The 20,907-nt window shown below is 40.3% G+C and overlaps 1 protein-coding gene across 5 annotated transcripts in view; it reads left to right on the top strand.

Moving 5' to 3' along the window:
* The window catches only part of SLC44A5 (solute carrier family 44 member 5), a 115,430-nt gene that overhangs the window by 57,935 nt on the left and 36,588 nt on the right, over nt 1-20,907 (top strand). For all 5 annotated transcript variants that reach the window (XM_072419488.1, XM_072419491.1, XM_072419487.1 and 2 more), the window contains 5 exons: nt 9,851-9,924; nt 16,645-16,729; nt 18,141-18,225; nt 19,407-19,532; nt 20,721-20,781. In XM_072419488.1, coding sequence (XP_072275589.1) covers nt 9,851-9,924; nt 16,645-16,729; nt 18,141-18,225; nt 19,407-19,532; nt 20,721-20,781 — 431 coding nt within the window. The remainder of the gene's footprint in view (nt 1-9,850; nt 9,925-16,644; nt 16,730-18,140; nt 18,226-19,406; nt 19,533-20,720; nt 20,782-20,907) is intronic.

Below are 20,907 nucleotides of genomic sequence, written 5' to 3'. Positions count from 1 at the left end.
CTTAAATTATGTCTACAACTAACTATATTTATTTACTATAGAATAAAGTATAAAAGGTGTTAGGCTTTTCTTTGCTATCTGTTCTCAACAGGGACACTTACCTTTCCCATTTGTGCTTTTGGCCATTATCAAAGGAACATAAAAATATTGGGTGATCCAATATATTGTAGTTGTCACCAGAACTGGAATGGAGAGAATACTCTAGTTGGGAGCACCTGCTCCTGTGACCATTGTCTCAGTAATTAACACTTCTTCTTATTATTTTTACACAGTATATATACAGCGCCGACATATTACGCAGCGTTTTACAAAGTCCATAGTCATGTCACTAGCTGTCCCTCAAAGGAGCTCACAATCTAATGTCCCTACCATAGTCATGCGTGTTTAATATAGTCAATTTTTGGGAGAAAGCCAGTTACCTAACTGCATGTTTTTGGAGTGTGGAAGTAAACCGGAGCACTCAGAAGAAACCCACACAAACATGGGGAGGACCTGCAAATTCCATGCAGATAGTGTCCTGGCCGAGATTCAAACCTGGGACCCAGCGCTGCAAAGAGTGCTAACCGCTAAGCCACCATGCCAACATCATGTTATGTTTTTTGAGACAAGAAATCAAGAGTAATATTGCCAAGAAAATCCTAAAAGACAACTTAGAATATCCTGACAGTGGTTTTAACCATTTGTTACTGTATCCAAAACCTAATAAAAGTTTGCCCATAATGGTGTTGGTTCTCCTGACTTAAATAGAAGACCCCCTTGCAGGTGGATAGACTGTCATGGGGCAAGGGCTGCAGTAATGCAACTTAAAGGTTTGCCAGCAAGACTTTTCTGTTCCCACAATGAGGCCTTGAAGATAAATATAATCCTAAGCAAATCACTCAACATGCAAATATAGACCAGCTGAGGATAACAAAAATTGTGAGCTGGCATAGAGATATTTCCTAATCCATCATGGTGGCTGAAAGGCTTGCACTCATGATATGTAGCAAAAGGGTCCAGGGTACTGTTTGTATGGAGTTTGCATGCCCCCCCAGCATCTGCATTGAATTCTTCCAACACTCCCAAAACATAGTGGCTGGTTTATTAGTTTCCTCCCAAAAAAATTGCCATCATTAGCTCCTAAAGGACAGTTGGTGATTTTGGATTAATTGCAAAGGGCTGCGTAAGATGTTGGCACTATAAAAATACATAATTATCGTATTTCATAATTGATTCTATGACCCATTGATGGAGCCATATGGGAAAGCACAAGATCAGTTTCCATCATCTTGCTGAGCTCTGCTTTGGAGGATCCAATGAAACTTGTCTGTTCTGCTTAAAGAAGATCCAAACCTAACCATTAATATTTCATGTCAGCTTTTTAATAGTATTGCCAATTTTGAGGGTACTTGTTCAGATACATCTTGTTATGGGATGAGCACCGTCTTCCATCCTATCACATATTATCTTGTGGGGACTAGGAGCAGCCTTGCAGACAAATTCCTTATAGGCAGGGCTCATTGTTGTCACTATCAGGAATCTAATCTTAAGCGACGATTTTCAGCCAATGAAGGAGTAAGTGCAAGTAGACGAGAATTGGCTTAAAAAGGCACCTGAAGATCAGAGAGACGGATTTATGAATAAAAGAGCATAGGAGGTGTTTAGGATAGTTACATACAGTAGTTACATAGTAGGTTAGGTTGAAAAAAACATAAGTCCATCAAGTTCAACCACTAGGGAAATAAATATATCCCAGATATAAAACACAATAGAACTAGTTGGTGCAGAGGAAGGCAAAAAAAAAACCCTGGTATAATTTGCTTCAACTGGGAAAAAATTCCTTCCTGATTCCATGAGGCAATCGGATGTTCCCTGGATCAAAAGTCAGTTATTTTTACTTTAAATCCTCAATATCTATTTATATTCTGTGCTTCTAGAAAAACATCCAGCTTTTTCTTAACGTAATCTATAGTAGTTGCTGAAACTACTTCCTGAGGGAGACGATTCCACATTTTCACAGACCTTACAGTGAAGAATCCCTTCCTTATCTGGAGCTTATTTATACAGGGTGATCATATCCCCCCTTATACGTCTCTTCTCAAGGGAGAATAGATTCAGTTCAGCTAATCTCTCCTCATAGCTGAGCTCCTCCAGTCCTTTTATTAGTTTACTTGCCCTTCTCTGCACTTTCTCCAATTCAACAATGTCCTTTTTGTGAACTGGTGCCCAAAACTGGACTGCATATTCCAGATGTGTTCTGACCAATGCTTGTTTGACAGCTTCGGTCTTTCTTGAAGCCATGCTGATTATCACTTACAATATTATTTTCTAGCAGATACTCCTCTATGTGGTTCTTTATCAAACTCTCTAGGATATTTCCAACTATGGACGTTAAACTAACCTGTCTGTAGTTACCTGGTAATGACTTTGTTCCCTTTTTGAAGATCAGAACCACATTGGCCTTAACGCCAATGCATTGGGTCCTTGCCAGTGACTAAAGAATCTCTAAAAATTAGAAATATTGGCTTTGAAATAACTGAGCTCAGCTCTTTGAGGACACGTGGATGTAATCCATCAGGTCCTGGTGCTTTTTCAACCTTAATTTTTCCCAGCTGTTTTAATGCTGAGCCATTGTGACTCATTTAAGGCAGTGACATTGATATTATGAATTTGGACTTGAGCTCTGCCATTTACCTTTGTGTACACAAAGCTAAAAAAAGTGTTTAGTAAATCTGTCTTGTCTTTATCCCCAACCCAGAGACATCCTTTAGGGGCCTACATGGTCAGATCTGATATTTTTGCTATTATTATATTTAAAAAAAAAGGGGTTTGCCCTACTTTCCTTTGCAATCTGTCTTTCATTTTGAAGTTTTCCACATTTTATCTCCTTTTTACATCTTTTGTTGTATTCTTTATAGTTTTCAAATGATGAAGGTGATCCTTCATTTTTACCTTTTTGGAATGCCCTTTTCTTGTTACTTATGACTTTTTTAATATCAGCTGTGAACCACATAAGATACTTTATTTGATTATATACTTAACAAAAAGTCATTTAATTTAGGGTTCAGGATTACTACAAGTTTGCAGGGAACACCATAGAGGGGCAGTAAGGTGGATAAAGGGGATCCTATAGGGCATAAATGCAGTAAGTAAGGGCTTGGTCCAGTTTTTGTACTGAGCACATTCTTCTGTAATGACTCCACTGTTTAATAGATGTATTTGTAGTTTTACCACTGCATCTTGGTCTACACAAACCCAGGAAAGACTACACAACGGCCCATGAACATTAATATTCAAAAAAACAATTTAAACAGCTAAAGTCTTTTTTACTGAGCCAATTTTGGATACATCTGAGATGAAAGATGAACCCAATTAACTGATAAACATTTTCTATCCGTTCCACGCGCTGGACAGATCTTGCGTTTGGCAGCAGCACGGGCCTCGGTGACTAACACGTCTCAATCTGACCTCTCTCTGTGGCCCATGCGTTTTTATAAACAGCATCCAAGCTGTCTGGTTTGTTCCCATTGCCAAACTTGTAGGATTGTGCGTGGCGGACAGATGCCACAACTGAAGAGGAGCCGGAAAAATTCCAGAAATGCAACTAGTCAAACATTTTCTCACTGTAACACGAATGCCCCCACATTCTCTGCGAAATTACAATGACATCGTTTCAGCTCTATCCCTTCCAAGCGCTCGCAGAGACTGTGCCGTTTCCATGTGATTCATAGTGTTCATCGGCTTAATGAATACAGAGCAGCCTCATCTTCTGTTTTTACAGATCTGCCGGCGCTGCCAATATCCTTTAGAGCTGCGCGTGCAGCCAAATGAGAGGTATTCCGCTTGCAGCAGAGGATAAATGATCCAGGTAATACACTCTTATTGGGGCTACGTGTTTACTCGAATGCTAAATACTTAAAGATAGGTAAAAAGGGCTTTTTTTATTAAACGCCCATGGATCAGTTTTAGATTAATAAACTATATTTATAAAGCGCCAACATATTACACAGCGCTGTACAATAAACAAGGGTTGCAAATGACCAACAGATACAAACAATGGCGCAGGAGGAGGAGAAGACCTCATGTTCTGCTGACAACTGTAACATTTTAAAGATCCCATTAATTTTATGTCCCAGTTGTAAGCGTTCTCTCTTCTATTCCACGCTCTTTACACCCTGCAGCATTTTTATGTGTATAATGTTAGAATGGGGTTGTTTGTGAAGGGTCCAGCTGACGCCGTTCAGTTCTTGTGGAATAGACATATTGGTGCAACAAACACGTCTCTGAATGCAAAGCATGGAAACCACCAGCCAGTCCACCACTAACATGAAACCCTGCCCATAATTGGCACTATTGTCTTTAAACTGTTTAACTTGGGTCAAAGGCTTGGGGTTCCCTTCCACAAGCTTGAGTTGATGGAATTTTGGTCATTCCTCTATAGAAAAATGTTGTACCTTGGACAGGTAGTTAGTTTTCTTGCTTGAACATGCTTTTTCAGTTCTGCCCACAAATTTTCAGTTGGATTGAGGTCGGAGCTTCATAGTTGCCAGTCCACTACCTTGACCTTGTTATCCTTTTGATTGATGGAAGAGACCTAAAATAGGATGGTGGCTCAGGACTGAGCATGGGACAGTAGAGTAGTGTTTGACATCAAAACAGCTGGCAGATACAACAATGCCTTGCTGTTTCCTCTTCTCCCGGTGATATACTCTACTTGGAAGCACGGCTTCTGACCTTTGAATGCAATTTTTAGGCTGAAGATGCCCCTCCATACCTACTGTACATAAGGAATTAACAAGCAATTCCCTCACTGGAGATGCTTCTCTACACTCAAGGTACATAAGAAAAGAATGTTAAATGATAGCCTGACACTCCCCTGAGGAAGCCTAATAAGGTGAAACGTGTCGGGATTAGAGACTAAAGGACATTCTTCCCTAAGAGCTAAAAGTATTTACTCTCTTTAGAGAACTAATGAACTCTATTCACATGTATTTAGAAACCTTTTTGTCTAGTTTTATGCCCCAAAACCACCTAAATAAGCTGTTGGGAAGGGACCACTCTATATTCCAATGTCAAGCTGCCTTCAATATTTGTTCTGTGTATACCAATCGATTTTCATATTTTTTTTGTTTTCAAAACCCCTCTTTGTGCTTTCTTCTTCATTTTGTTTATTATCTACTCAGGGGATGGCAATTGTTATGTTAAGTGTTGAATTAGAGATTTATTAGGTTAGTTTGTAACTCCTGTAAGCCCAGTGCCCAATGCAGAAAATGTTTTAAGCTGGGTGGGGAGAAATTGTAGGCCGGTGGCAGCCCCTGTATCCTGGCCCAACTCATCAGTAACCACCCAAAAAAAGCCAGGTGGTAACTGAAAAGTGCCGGGTAGTGCACCCTGGGAAGAACACTGAAGACAATATTTAATAATATATTTTTATATATTCAAATTTTATATATTTTTTAAAATATAAAGCTAGATTTGGGCTTTACATAAACCGACTGCTTTTACCCGTACAAGTTCACTTTAAAAACATTTGGCAGCTAGAACTTGGTAAATAAGAACCATTAGCAGCGGCACAGTCTGCAAATCCTTCCATTTATACCGGGAAGAGCAGAGATGTCTGTGCGGAGTTGGAAGCACTTCCGTCATTTGTGAAATGTCAGAGTTTTTCTGTGAACAAAGCCCGGCTGGGTTTTTTACACAAGTTCTGAGGATTTTCAGCGGGAAGCTGCCTACAGCTCCAACAAACAAAGTGCTTGGCATGCAGGAGAACGCACAGCAAGGGGACGTAATTAAAAGATTAAAAGTGACAAACCAGATACATTATTGACACTTATGGAGCTACTACCTGGGCCCTGCAGAGAAAAGGAGCCTGCGTAGCTTAATGAGACTATTTTAGTTCTGTCTGCACAGTTTTAGGAAGAAAAGGCTTAAATCTGAAAAGCCAGGCCAGGCAAAATTGCTATTATATATGTGTGTGTGTGATATTCACAAATAAGCCCAGTGTAGGTAAAAAAAAGTCTTTATGCACCTTCTGTTTATTGCCTAATTTGGCAATCTACAATATTTTTACATTAAGGGCCCTTTCACATTTTAGCACATATGCAAATAACCCTTTTTTGGGTAAGAGTTGTGGTGCACTGTGGTATGCACTGCACTGATCATTGGGGTGCCATTTACAATGAATGTAAGTGGAAAGCAATGGCATCACCATGCTTGTAAATGGGGGAACCATTTGGTTGGAAACCATTTTTTGCATGTGGATTCATATGGCTGCGTTGGAATGCTGTGCAGCTTTTTAGAAGAACCTTGCTGCATCTTCAGCCTTGAACTAATGCGGTTAACTGTTGCATGCTTGGACACCCCTGGGCACACAGCAGCAGTTTGCTTTGCACCCAGGAGTGGCCAATCATACATTTTTCCATCATGCATGCGTAAGGACCCTTGGACGCCTTTTCTTTTTTTATAGAACTAATAAATGGTGCTATTCCCAATATCCATGTAATTAAATATGGCCTCTCCCCTCTCGGGTAATAAATGATAAAAAGAAAGAGTACACCTAGGGTTTTGTACAGGAAAGAAAAACTATATTTTTAAGTTCAAGCTTAAAATACAAGTTTCCAACAATGAATCAGCCAAATGATTTAATTTGGTCTCTCCCACATAGACCAATTGGCTAGACAGTGAAATCCCTAAATCAAAACAGAACGTTCCTTAACCCGACGCGTTTCGCCTAAGGGCTTCTTCAGGAGATTTGATGAGAGCATTTTTCAAAAGTTGGAATCATTGAATATGGGATGTCACAATATGTATCTGAATACACAGCGCAGTCTCTGTAGTAGATGAAAGTTCAATCCTGTGCAGAGTTCGGCATGCGGAGGTGCTGCAGAGTCGTGTGTCAATGTGTTTAATTGGGGGATTTCACTGTCTAGTCAATTGATCAATCTCCCCATGCTAAAAAAATCATTTGGAAGATTCATTGTTGGCAACTTGTATTTTAGGCGTAAACTTTACAGTATAATTTTTCTTTGCCACACAAAACCCTAGCTATACACTTTCTTTTTATCATTTTGTTTTTTTTAACTGCACTTCCACTTTAAGACATTTTTTCCCCCAAGGTAGCAGAGCTGCATAACTGAAATGTCACAAATTATTTTAGAATGGGTGACTGTGCTTTCACCTTGTGATAAAAATCTAATCTCTTTTTTTTTCCTGCGTTGCAGCTGATATCAGTGCCATGGCAGGTTCTAGACAGAATCAAATCTCCTCTCGGGGCTCTCACTCCTCCTTTCCTTCCTTTGCTGATGCAGTTTGCAAAGCAGCATTTCAATATTTAATATGGCTCACACCAGTTTTTTTTGACACTCTCAGTTTCTTGCCGGAGGGTAATTAGAGAGAGCTGGGAGTAAAAGTAAAGGAGTGAGCAAACGTTTGAGCTGGGAGATGTGTTGTCAGGGAGTCGGACCGTGCAAGGAATTCTGGTTTTATTAAAATCCCTGCTGTGAAATAGCCTTGAATGTCACAGCGCTACTACAAAACTATTCTGGAAACTTTAAGCTGCTTGACGGAACCTGAAGCTGCCAATGATTTAGGAATGAAATTTGTAAAATTCCCCGGTGATTGGCATTTTCGACGTTGACCTACCAATCAGGTGCAAGGGTAAAGGGGACCTTCCACTGACTTCTGTTTAAATTCCTTACATGCTAATAAATGCAGCAACAGATATATATATATATATAGATATATATTATATATAAATATATTATTGAACAGCCACCCATGAGCTCCAGTCCAGTGACTTTGCCTATGCTGAGATAATGTCCTGAGTCAGCTGCAGGCAGGATTAGACATATCTTCAATCTCCTTTCCCCAGTGATCAGACTGAAACCTTGTTACAATATTATATGTATGCAGATGGCACACAGATCTATCTGTCCACCCCTGACTTATCTCCCTCCTGGTTTCATGCTGCCTGTTGCCCAGCTCATTATGGATGGCTGACAGGTTTCTAAAAACGCAAAATGGGCAAAACAGAATCATCTTCACCCCCATCAACTCAACACCCCCATCACCCCCATCAACTTGGTCCTGCCACTTTCACCTGCGCAAAATTTCCAAAATCTGCCTTACCTATCCTCAGAGACCACCAAACTCTTTATCATCTCTTTCCTAATCGACCAATACTCCTCTCTGGTATTCCACTAACCCGACTCTCTCCTCTACAATCTATTATGAATGCTGCAGCCAGACTCATCCATCCTTCCCACCACTCCTCCTCTGCTGCCTCTCCTTCCTAATCTCTAAATGTAGCCCTAGTGACCATCTCTGCTCTCCCAATGACCTACAAATGACTTCTTCACTTATAACCTCTTCCAATTCCTGACTAGAAGACTTCTCTGGAGCTGCTTCCACTCTTTGTAAATTTCTTTCTCATTAGATTTGCTTCTAACAGTATCATTCAACCTATATTTTGTGTGTGCAGAACATCATAAACATACCTCCTAGAGGCACATCATCAGTAGTGTTGGTCGAATATCTCACTATTTGATTGGACGGCTATTAGATTCATAGTTCTCCCCAGAGGGTTTTAGCCGGTTGCTCCGCCCGGCTGATTTAAATACCCCGCCCAGCTCTCAGCAGCTCTCATCCTGGGATGCACGGATCTCAGGCTGCTCTGTGTCATCCGTTCAGAGGATTGCTGCTGCCGATGAGAGGTGAGAACACAGTTCAGCCTTCATGTGAAAGAGACACAGGCAGCCCCGCCCCCATCTCATAGCACGAGCTCGGATTTCTTGCCTGATTGGAAGAAGGTAGAACACTGAAACAATAAGAGGTTACTGGATACCCATGGCATAAACAACTGGGAGCACTAAATTTGCCGTGTTTTGCCACACCCCCTTTTTTACCACCCGGCTACAGCTTCCTACCACCCGGCTGAAAAAAATTTCTGGGGAGAACACTGAGATTGAATAGTCTGACATTGTTCGGGCGATCGAACGTCGAATTCGAACACCATTAAAGTCAATAAGGGTGTAATTCGGGTTATTTTTCTTGACTGTGTAGAGCTTCTACAGCCTCCAAATACGTTTAAAAAGACATGTCAAGACTCCCCCAGCTCTGCACAACACTGTACAAGGCAAGAAAAAAATCGGGAAGGGGTACTGAACTCATATGACCTCTCAATGGAAAATCTCCATTGAGAGGTCATATGAGGTCAGTACGCCTGCAGTCACAGCTGATTGCATCTACGTGCCTCCAATCAGCTGTGACCGCAGGTTCACATACATTTATTAGGGAATACATTTCACATTAAAGTCTGGACTCATTATTTGCACTTATATTTTAACCTTTCAGGGAACCAGTAAGGGGTACATGGAACCAGTAAGGAGTATTATGTACCCCTGTACTTATTCCCTATGGTTGGACATCTGGGAGTCACCTTGTTAAAAGAGGGTTTCCGGAATTCTGAGCGCCGAATTCGCACTGTTGAATCCCCGTGTTTTTCGGGTCAGGTCTATCCGAATTCGAACGGCCATATTTGGGTCAAATAAAAGGACAACCTGAATTCGAACACCAACACTAATCATCAGCCCACCCAGGATTTACAGAACAATACTGCAGAGTATGGCACTATGACATTACATGGCTCCACTCTCTGTAGCATTCAGGTTCACCAACAGAAGAACAGATGGAAGAGGTCAATGACTTCCAAGTGACTACACAAGTGGAAACATGATATGTATAAAGAGTAAATAAAAAAACGAGTGGTACTATTCTGGAAGATGTCTAATAATGTTAAAGAAAGCTGTGCAGCCAGTACTTAAAGAGGTCTTCTATCTCCATGTCTCTAATCTATTGTGTTCCTTGTATACAGGCACTGTACAGATGTTCTGTGCTGCATCATCTTTGTGGTGGTGATCCTGGGATACATCGCGCTTGGCATTGTCGGTAAGTGACAGATAATGATTACATATGTATAACTATCATGGAATAAGTTACCAGTGTGATTTAGATCGGTGGGCACCAACCTTTTGGACCTTACGGACCACTAAGATCATCATTTTAAATCTTGTGGACCATTATTATGAATTTTCTAATGGTGCCTGACAAAGACTGTGGAGGCTCTAAATCATTGATCAGTTCTTGGTTAAGTGAAATATTACTATTGTTACTAATAATATTAGTTGCATTATCTTTGGTATTACTAATGCAAAATATTACTTGTTTTTCTAACTCATTATGGGTTTATTTCATTCAAATCTAAGACAAAACAAGAAAAGATATTTATCAAAGTCAAACTATCTGATGCCATTAAATAAAACCATTAAAGAAATGACACAGTTAAGGTCATACTTACCTAAAAGATTTAAAAAATAAAACAATCGGATGAGAATTGTTATTCTCGGAGTGGGGTCACTGTTATAATGCGGAAACAATACTGAAGCGTATGGCTTGGCAATGGTTGCCTCATACAACTTAAAACTACACTGACGTCATGCTGCACCTCCCTTGTTTTTCCATCTCTAGTAGTTTGTGAATTTAGTGCAATATAAAGGTGAAAATTGTCCTTCAGAATATAAAAATTTATAAGAATATTATTTTTGGTTTATTATTAAAAAAACATAAAAATTGCAAATAATGTCCAAAATTTTCTCGTTGACCACCAGTGGTTGGCGAAGACTGATTCAGATGATCATTTGTTCCAGGAAAACATAGAATTTGTTTAAAAATCTGAATTTACTGTATTCCCAAAATCATTTTGCATCTATTTTCATACAGCCAGGCACGGCACGCATTTCCTAACATGGTTTTAATCCCAATATTATCTGATGCCATTTCACAAAGTGCCGTTGTATCGTCATGAATGTTCACTTCGCAGTCATAAGCTTCCAGACCGAAGCTAAATTGCAATAATATCTTACCCTTGTATTGTGTGTGCACTGATACATGGACAGATGTTATTAATGCTTCTTATGGGCCACTTTTATTGTGCTGCTCTTTATAAAATTTTAATTCTTTCACAAGTGTGCATAAATACATTCTTGGCATGTCAAAAATAAAGGATAAACCAATAACTAAATTCCAGTCCAATGACTTTGCCTAGGTTAACTAGTAGAATTTTCAGAAAAAAAAATATATCACTTACCTTTATGAATGGAAAACCTTTGATCACTCTGAGATCTTACTGGAGTCAGTCTTGTGCTGTCCTATCTTCTTTCCGGCATTAACCGGACAGGGGAGCCGCCATCTTTTTCTGTCTTCTTCCTGGTTCTTCTTCTTATGTTAATGTAAAAAAAAAAATCGATTTCATGCACAGTTCTTTTTCTTCACAGTCCAGGAAAGCCCCTCCTGCGCATGCTCGAGATCAGGCATATGCAGAAAGAGAAGCCTGCAGCCTCCTAGGATTTGTGATATATGTATGCCAGGAAGATGCAGGTTTTCCATTCAGTCTTTACTGCCGCAATCCTCCTCTTCAAATACAGAAATAAACATTTTTTTAAATGATAAAAAAGGGTTTAGCCACCAAAAAATGTGGTGATAGGTCTACTTTACGAGGATGTCGTCAGTCTGTATCAAGATAGAGGAAGCATTTCTCCAGTCTGCTCCTCTCCAGTGATCCGCTTGTAACATTTTAACTTAAGTCGCAAGGTGAGAACTACCAAGCAGCCCAAATCTTCCAAGAGTTAATCTGTGGAATATCACCCTAAGGATTCTTATGCCATCCTCCGCCATATTGAAGCCATGGAATCCAATAATGCAGCACTCTGCTGAACTGGTAGAGAAAGTGAAGTGGAGAGAGCGCAGCGAGGTTCTGCTCCATCGTTCTCCCGTCTCCATAGAGCAGAACGAGACTGTATGTCCATCGCTCGTTCATGCATCTTCTTTAGTCGTTAAAAAGGATCGTGAAAAATCCTTTACTATGAAAATTATTGCACGTGTATACCCAGCCTTAGACACTTTGTCAAGATTGTATTGCTGATAAGGAATGTAGATCACTTACAATGTTAGCAATGGCTAGAGTAGGTTATTGGTAAAAACTCTCCATTCTTTGTGTCTTGCTGGGGAGCTTTCCATTCACTTTCACTTTTAGATGTAATCTTTTACAAACACTTTAATGTGTGGACTTCATGAAGTTCAGCCCAACAGGTGGGCATGCAGGCCTCTTGTAACTCGCTCTTTGCCTCTGACATTTGCCATGTACCTGCATACATATTTGACCAATACAACTTTTATAGGAAACTACCACCTCTATCTTCCATTCGATTCAGAAAGAAGATATAGCTATTTGAAATGACCGGATAATTATAAAACCTCCACTATCCCTATCATCATTTTCTAGTAATAATGTTCCAGAGAACAGGTGGTGTTTTCCAGACTGACCATCACCATTATTAGAGCGACCAGCAGCTGCTGCATTTTCTGCTTGCGTGATTTGCTAAATTGCAGAAGAATCGCTGTTTGGCAGCCAGGACCTGGACTAATAGCACACATTCTATGTAGTGTTAGAGGACTTGGGATGCTGGGTGAGGAGTCATCGGGTTATTTCTGGTACCACTGACTTTTCTATCTGAAGATGGTGACGATGCAATTCGCAAGAAGACTTTACACAGCTCCGACTTTCCCATCATCAATAGAAGATCCTAGGGACAAATTATTGCAAAAATAAATGTGACATTGCATAAGATTATTGAAGCAATGCCATGGTAAATGCATGCTGTAATCAGAGCAAGGTGGTCCAATGAAATATTAGTGTTTTTGGCCAGATGGGGTATGTTACAGAGTTATTAGTTTGACATATGGCGGACTTTGAAGCCTAACTTCAAGATCTGCCATAGGCTTCTCCTGCAATGGGGCCAATCCTGAATTGCGAGGATTAAATACCCACTTAGGTCCAAGGAAATTCAAAGAGCAAGATCTCTTACCTTATGCAGCGCTTCGTAATATGTTGGCGCTATAAAAATCCTGTTTAATAATAATATTAATAATAATAATAATATTTACCCCTCCTCCATATGGGCACAAGGGCACAAATTTCCTCAAACTTCCAATGGTTCCACGAAATTTCGGCGAACCGAATTCGCGAAACCATCGGAAGATCGAGGAAATTATAACAGGAGAATTCACAGGATTCCCTGGGAAACATCCTGTTTACGATCCCAGAGGTATCCCAGAGGGTAATTAACCTCTAGTGCCCCAGGATCGTAGTGGATTCTCAGGACTGCAATATATCCTGTTTGCAATCCCCGGCACTAGAGGTTAAAGCTTTCCTCAGCCAATCAGAGAGCACTAGAGGTTTTTTGAATGGGGAGACTTGTCCCCATTTAACCTACCGCTACCACTGCATTCATTGATCAGCACAGCCCACAATCTTTTTTTTTTTTTTTTTTTAAATTCGAGCTCGATCGGCAAGAACGGCCTAAATCTTTGCGAGATCCAGTTTTAAAAACTTGCTCGCTCGCTCATCCCTAATGGGCACCAGTGTCAATCCCCACATTGCAGGACGGGTAGTCCTGCATTGTGAGTGGAGAAGGCCAAGGGCCCAACCACAATTGGAACAGAAGAGAAACCTCATAGATAATACCCCACAGCTGTTCCCCCCAGCCAGGACAGGTTTTAGGGTAGAGCAAACTAGGCTATTGCCCAGGGATCTCACCTTCTCCAATGCCCCAACTGACAGAATGGCAGGGGATTGGGGAGCTGGAGAGCTGTACATTTATAGCCCCCAAATTATGTTTCTCCAGGGTCAATTTTTTACCAAAACCACCCCTGTCCCAACACCACAACAAAGTTTTATACTTACCCAACCACTTGGCTCTGCATGGTGGAAATCAGAAGAGCATTGGTCAGCAAGTATTGGTGCTGCTATAGATAGGGTAATAGGGTAGTTCCCCTCTAATATATAGGATCATTCTGATGGAGGGCGCACATGAGTTTGTAACTTTCTGAAAATAGTCCTTCACCAAAGGCTATGGATGATGAGTTGCCCAACCTTAGATATAACCAGAGAGGGAGCGAGATATATTACAGATTTCCTTTGCATTTGTAAAATGTTGGCTACATACATATTTATAACCTTCCCGGGTTCTACATTACGACTCCCTGTATTATGCCATAAATTAATGACAACGGTCATGTCTCTCGATATAGCGACACAGATGTGACAATTTTGCCGTGTTTCACCTAATAAAATGTTCCCGGCGTGTCACATAAACATGATTCATGGAGACACCAGACAATAGATGTTACAAATAGAAGTTGTTTCATTAGAGGGAGCACAATAAAAGCCTCAGCACTGCAGAGAACATTCAACTCCTGTCATCTTCACAAACATATTTACATACTGTGCATCATCAACTCCAGCAACAATGGATGCCAAGTGGTGACCGTATTAATAACTGCAGAAGGCGTCATGAACTCGCTGTGAAGTGGACGCAGCTGTAAGTTTGGTCATAAGCACGACAATATCCTCAACCGAGGGCAATGTTAGTAGCAATGAATAGTGTGGGCAATGATAAGTCTCATGAATGATTGATGTTTAAAGCATTCCCATGAACAGATTTCATTTACTGGCAACCTAAAGGGTGAATTCATAAACACGCTCAGTAAAATTTAGCTACCGGGAGAGCCTGTTGGGTTGAGTCTGTCGCGCGCTACAAATATGTGTTGGATTCTCCGAAAGTGAGATATAGCTTCATGATGTGACCATTTCTTCCAAGCTTTCTGCCCACCTACCGTGTTGGGTTTTTCTACCTCTCTTTGTGTTTTACATTCTCTGTAATATATATATATATATTAAGAGAAGCCATGCACCTGGGAACTTAGCACCAATGGAGTCCCGAAGACCTAGAAGGAAATTATAGGAAGTTTACATCCAGCTCAGGAATTAACTATCTGCTTTACAATTGCTCTGCCCCTGAGGTTCCTCCATATGTATTACCCTTTTTTAAGTGTCCTTATTATTTTATACCTGCATGTTTTAGACGTTTTTAGATGCATTTGGCTTTCTTCTAATGATTCAGGGAGTCACATGAGAATGTCCTGTATCAATACACTCGGTGCTTATCTCCCATCATATAATGTGTAGCTAAATCCATATTCCGTATGTATACAGAAATCAAAGTCTCAACACTCCCACGCGTTTCGCTTTCTGCTTGGCTTCTTCAGGGGAGGTTTTTAAGTATTTATGATTCATATAGAGAAAAACGCACAATGTTCGTGTTTTGAAATGAGTGCTGAATGGACTTTATAGGGAGGGGTGTCTGAAGTGTAATAGATTGGTATGGAAATCAAACATGTCTGATAAATATGTTTTCAGTGCAGTCATGTGATGCATATGGCCTTTTTCCGCTCTTCCATGGGCTGTCATCTATTTATTTAGCGAGTCTTGTGATAAAGTCAATACACGCTGAATAAAGGGTGCTGTAGTGATATCAGTTTAGAATCAAGGCCACAATGCCCTCCATTCATCAAGATGATACGTATTTAGGGAAGTACTTCCTTTCACAAGGTTATGATTGTCAACCCCTAAATTGCAAATATTGGATTCAAAAAAGTAGCTCATTCCTAGTTCTATGGCGGGGCATAACACGGAAGCAGGCATGTTTTGTCAAAAACTATAAAGCACAGCTTATTATTATAAATCAAACATTATATGTTCCTACAAATGTAAAGTCCATTCTTAGTGAATTTACATATCTCCCATCACAAAATGTGTAGCTGAGATTATAGTCCATGTACAGTATATACAGCTATCAAAAAGTTTCAACTCCCCACACGTTTCACTCCCTACTTTGCTGCTTCAGGGGAGGTTTTATGTATTTATGACTCATTTATAGAAACAATGGCATTGAAATGAGAGAGCTGAATGGACTTTATAAAGATGAGATTATTTCGGGGCAGTCATGTGATGCATATGGCCTTCTTCTGCTCTTTTATGAGCTGTCATCTAAAGATTTAGGGAGTCACATGATAATGTCTAACATCAATGCACTCTGAATAAAGGGTTCTATAGTGATGCCATTTTAAAGTCAAGGCCATGATGCCCTTCATCAATTCATTATAGACTGGCACCATCTAGCTTTCTCTGCTCCTTCCATGGCTGTCCCTAGCCCAACCATTCCAATAACTAGATATCAGTTCCTTTATTCCAGGAGGCTCCGCATCACATGTAGGCAGGGCTGGATTTGTACTTTTTTTCTCCCCTAGGCCAGTTAGCTTGTGCTGGAGGGGCAAATGTGGAAGGGCGGCCATATTGAAAGTGAAAGGTCATTGGTGGGAGTCGTGATGGTTGTGGGCAGATCAGCCCTATGTTAAGCACTTGTATATTATTACAGCCATGATAGCAATACAAATGCCACTCCTAGTGGCCATGGCTTAGGTGGCCTTGTGAGATATCCAGCCCTGCATGTGATTGATAGCTAAGGCAGTCTAATGGAAGATAAGTAATGAAAATAGAAAAGTTTTATATAATTTTTGAATGCAACAAAAATTTCAGCACCAATCAGAGCTTGAGAGCTTCATAATTGCTGGCATTCACCTGCTGCTGCATGCACCAGGTATGCACTGTTCTAGTCAATGACATTTGTATTTTTGGAAGCAGACATTTTGTTTGTTTTAGTTGTTTAGCCTATTATTTTTGTATTTATTATTATGTTCTTTGCCTTTCAGCATGGATCCATGGGGACCCCAGAAAAGTTATCTACCCCACCGACAGCTATGGGCAGTTTTGTGGACAGAAGGATACGCCGAATGAGTAAGCACCTGTCTTTATAATAAAAATGAATGTGTGTAATTCTGAAAATGATGGCTTGAAATGGATAATAATCATAATAATAATTCAGTGATTTTCTTCCAAGCATTTAATAAGATTTATATATCCTTATGTGCAAAGGGTCATGTGGCTGCAGTCACTGTTGTCTTTGGCGCCCTCTTGTGGAATCATTTAGTGTTACACAGGCATATCTTTAGCCAGCCAGGGTTTGCAGTGATGATTTGCAGATTGCTTCAATAACTTTACAAGTCTGATGAAATAAATTCCAAACATGTGACAATAAAAAAATAAACTTTAAAGTAAACTTGTCACAGAACTGAGTAATTCAAAACTGATTAAAAAGCCTTAGCAGCCCTAGCCTTAGCAGTTACTATGAAAACTGCAGTCATACAGAGCGTTGATGATATTTACCTGTAGGTTCTAGTTTGGCTCTGTGCTCCCACTATACACTCTTCCCCATTGGTCAATAAGGTCATAATTATGCATTGGATATCCAAATTACATATGCAGGATATACTTCCTACTTAGTGCTTCCTAGTCTCTTACTGTTCCTCCCTGTCCATGCAAATCTACCAGACGGGGTACACGGGGGACCCTTATGGCTAATCACACCCAAAATCCCAGTCCCATGGCCAGTGAGAGTTTAAAGATTTTGGTTCACAAGTTCAAAAACATTTCAAGGGACCAGAATCTTTTTCCTAGGGGGTGCTCAAGAACAAGTGTCCCAAGGGGTCCTATATTGACCTCCAGTGGTCCCTGACCTGACCTATTCACAATTGAGGGATTCTAGGGGCCCCTGTTCTCGAAAAAGCACCCCCAAGTAAGAAGATCCTTGCTTTTTCAAATTTTTGAACTTGTGGCCCAATATCTTCAAAGTCCCAAAGATTAGGGGGCTGAAATTTGGGGCATTAGCCATAATGGTCCTCTGTATTTCCTGAAAGTTTCATGTCCATATAGCTCACAGTTTAGGAGATATAAGCGATATACCTAACACAGTTATTAATTTGCATGATCTTGTGCAACCAATGGCTTCCCTGCACCCGCCCATGCTTAAAGGTAGCACAATGTGATTGGACACCAACATCTAATTTAGAAAGACGCTAAAGCTGGATGCTGTATACTTCTCTTATATGACTTTTGGGATGTGGCTCAGCCAGATCTCGCTTATCGCTGGATGTTGCCTGAATAAACATAGCGCTGATCTTCTGGAGAGAAAAAAAATGGTCTTGTCAGGGGCAACACTGTGATGAGTGGGACTGGAAGTGTCAATTTATCTATTAATTGCTATGGATCTACATTAATTAATGCCTAATATAAATCATTTAGTATCTTTCTAAATCAATGTATTTGTATTTGTAGGCAATAAATAATTTATTGCCCTCATTTATTTCAGGAACAAGACGCTCCTAATGTATTTTAATATCCTGCAATGTGCAAGTCCTGTGGTGCTCATCAACTTGCAGTGCCCAACCATCCAGGTATGATGCAGTCACATCAGCAGATTACAGAAATATGGGGGTAACATCACTGACTGTGTATCATGTATAGATTTAAAGCAGCTGTCTGCATGGAGTTTGTGCGTTCTCCCCATCAGTGGGCTTTCTCCCACATCCCAAAAACATTCAGTAGGTTATTTGGCTTTCCCACTAAACTGGCTGTACACTATAGTACACTTTACTAGGGAAGTTAGATTGTGAGCTCTGATTACTATAGACTCTGTACAGCACTGGGGTATATGTTAGTGCTATATCAATACATGATGATTATAATTTATTATTTCAGCCTTCTGGGGCTCAGCCACATAGGCTGATTCCCCTGTTCACATTTTGTTATGCTATGGCAAACTTTTAAAGAGATATGCCTTTACTTCCTGTCCTCTAGGCACAACAGGAAGTAAGAGGAAATCTCTCAAAAATCCTTCCAGTCAAGGGCCAAATTCAGGCCCAGATTTCCAAATAAATAGCCATTTACTTCCTCATACACCGTACCATACATAAACAAGATTTATATAGCACCAACATATTACGCAGCGCTGTACCTTAAATAGGGGTTGCAAATGACAGACAGATACAGACAGTGACACAGGAGGAGGAGAGGACCCTGCCCTGAAGAGCTTACAATCTAGGAGGTGGGAGAAGTAAATTTGCTAAAAATGTGTGTGGATCCCGACCCTTGAGGACCAAACTTGGACACTCCGACTTTATTTGTATGTTAACCTTAAATCTATATTTAAGAATGTTTGGCATCATCTCTTAGTTTTCTGCAGAGTGTTTTTTAGCAAATCTGTTGAAAAGTTTCCTACCTGGAGATACGTCTAGTAATAGCACTTCCTGTTGCAGGGTGACAACGCTTATCCACTGTCCTGCAATTAGAGGCAGCGTTGTCAGCCTGCTGTATAGGCCCCGTTTGTTGGCTGTTGATCTGATAGACTTAATAGCCAGTCATTGATCAATTAAAGGAGCTCGGTTGGCAATGCTGCCGTGAATATGGAAGCTTTGGCATAGTCCCCTTTGTGCAGCCATAAATGAGCCAGGTTCATTTTACTTGGGGTGTTCTCACATGAGCAGGCTTTTCATTTCCACTTTAACAATAGCTGTGTATAAATCATCATGCCTTGCGTTATGTGTGGCGGGTTCTGACCCTGTTGTGTCGCCTCCAGCTGTGTGTTTCTAAATGTCCGGACAGATTTGCCAACTACCTGGACATGCAGGCCAACTGGTACAACAGCAGCTACTGGGAGTACTACAAGCAGTTCTGTAAGCCCGGCTTCAACAACCCCAGAAAGGTGAGTGGAGAGGGAGAAATGATTAATCAATCTGTATGATAAGATCCCAGACTATTAGAATGATGATTCTTGAATCTGTTGTTTTAGACCGGGGCCTACGTATGTCGGGGGTAAGTAGGAGGTACAGAGGGTACAAGTTTGCTGGGTCCTGGAGAATAGAGAGCACAAACTCTACTTACTGTATATACTCAAGAATAAACCAAATTTTACCTGAAAAAAATCAGGAAAATTCATTGACTCGAGTATAAGCCTAGGGCATACAAATGCAGCCATCGCTGCTAACATTTAAAAGAGTAATCAACAGAAATGCCAATAAAATAAATGTGAATAAATACATCCATGGTGTATTATTTTTAAAACATTATTTTAAAAGCGGCAAAAAAAGCTTTTGTTGTTTCATAGCCAACTCAAAACTACTTTTGAGTTGGCTATGATGGGTCACTTGCTCTTAAATGATCTTTTGTGCATTTTTGTTGCCCACCACTGGATGGCTCTGTGTCCTCATGTAAACGTACTGTATAAGTGTAAATGTATCCGATTGCAAGATATTTTTACACATTTTTAATGAGCATGCAGCGCCATCTAGTGGTGTGACTGGAGTATAAACTGAAATTCTTTTTCTAATGGCATTTTCAGAAAATTTGCAAATGGCTATCCATTATGTACATTCTTCTGCTGTTGGGTTATTGAACAAAATATCATTATTCAATTGAACGTCATGTAACAGCCCACTGGTATAGCACTAGGTGTACTGTTTTTGTATCAATTTTTTAATTACCGGTGGAGGGGGGGGGTGTAAAAGTGTTTTTTTTAATGCTATAGGTGTCTTCAGTGGGGATAAATAATTTTAAAGCATATCTAAAGCTTTGCAAGGTCAGATTTAATTGCCAGAAAGGGGAAAACATTTTGAATTAACCCCAAAGAAGGAAGAGGAAGTGTCTACAGAATTAGAGGTAAAGGGGAATATAACTGGGGCAGAAATCCCCATAGCCCTCCCTACTTTCTCTACCTTTAAAATGATTGGCTTTAGATCCACTTTAAAAATGGTCCAGGCTGACCATTTTGTTCCCTTATATGTAATTCATGACTTTAGGAAATGGGAAGGGCGTGGGAGGTGATTGGCAATTAGCTGGGTTTGTATTCGAGTATATACTTGTAGAAGCTTTACCTGATCTGTGATTATCTCAGTCTATTGCAGAAGTTCTACGGGATGAAGACTGCCCATCAATGATTGTTCCAAGCAGACCATGTAAGTTCTCCAAAACATTGTCCATGTTCAGTATGTACATGGAGGCATTTCACATATGGAGAAATCATGCAGTACTGTTTGACCTGGACTACATTTTTTTTGGATAGTAAGAGAAAAATTCAGCTC

This window comes from Pyxicephalus adspersus, chromosome 8 (assembly GCF_032062135.1).
Source record: "Pyxicephalus adspersus chromosome 8, UCB_Pads_2.0, whole genome shotgun sequence".
Taxonomy (NCBI): Eukaryota; Metazoa; Chordata; class Amphibia; order Anura; family Pyxicephalidae; genus Pyxicephalus; species Pyxicephalus adspersus.
The sequence above is the reverse complement of the archived record's forward strand: the minus strand, read 5'-3'. Positions and strand labels throughout refer to the sequence as shown.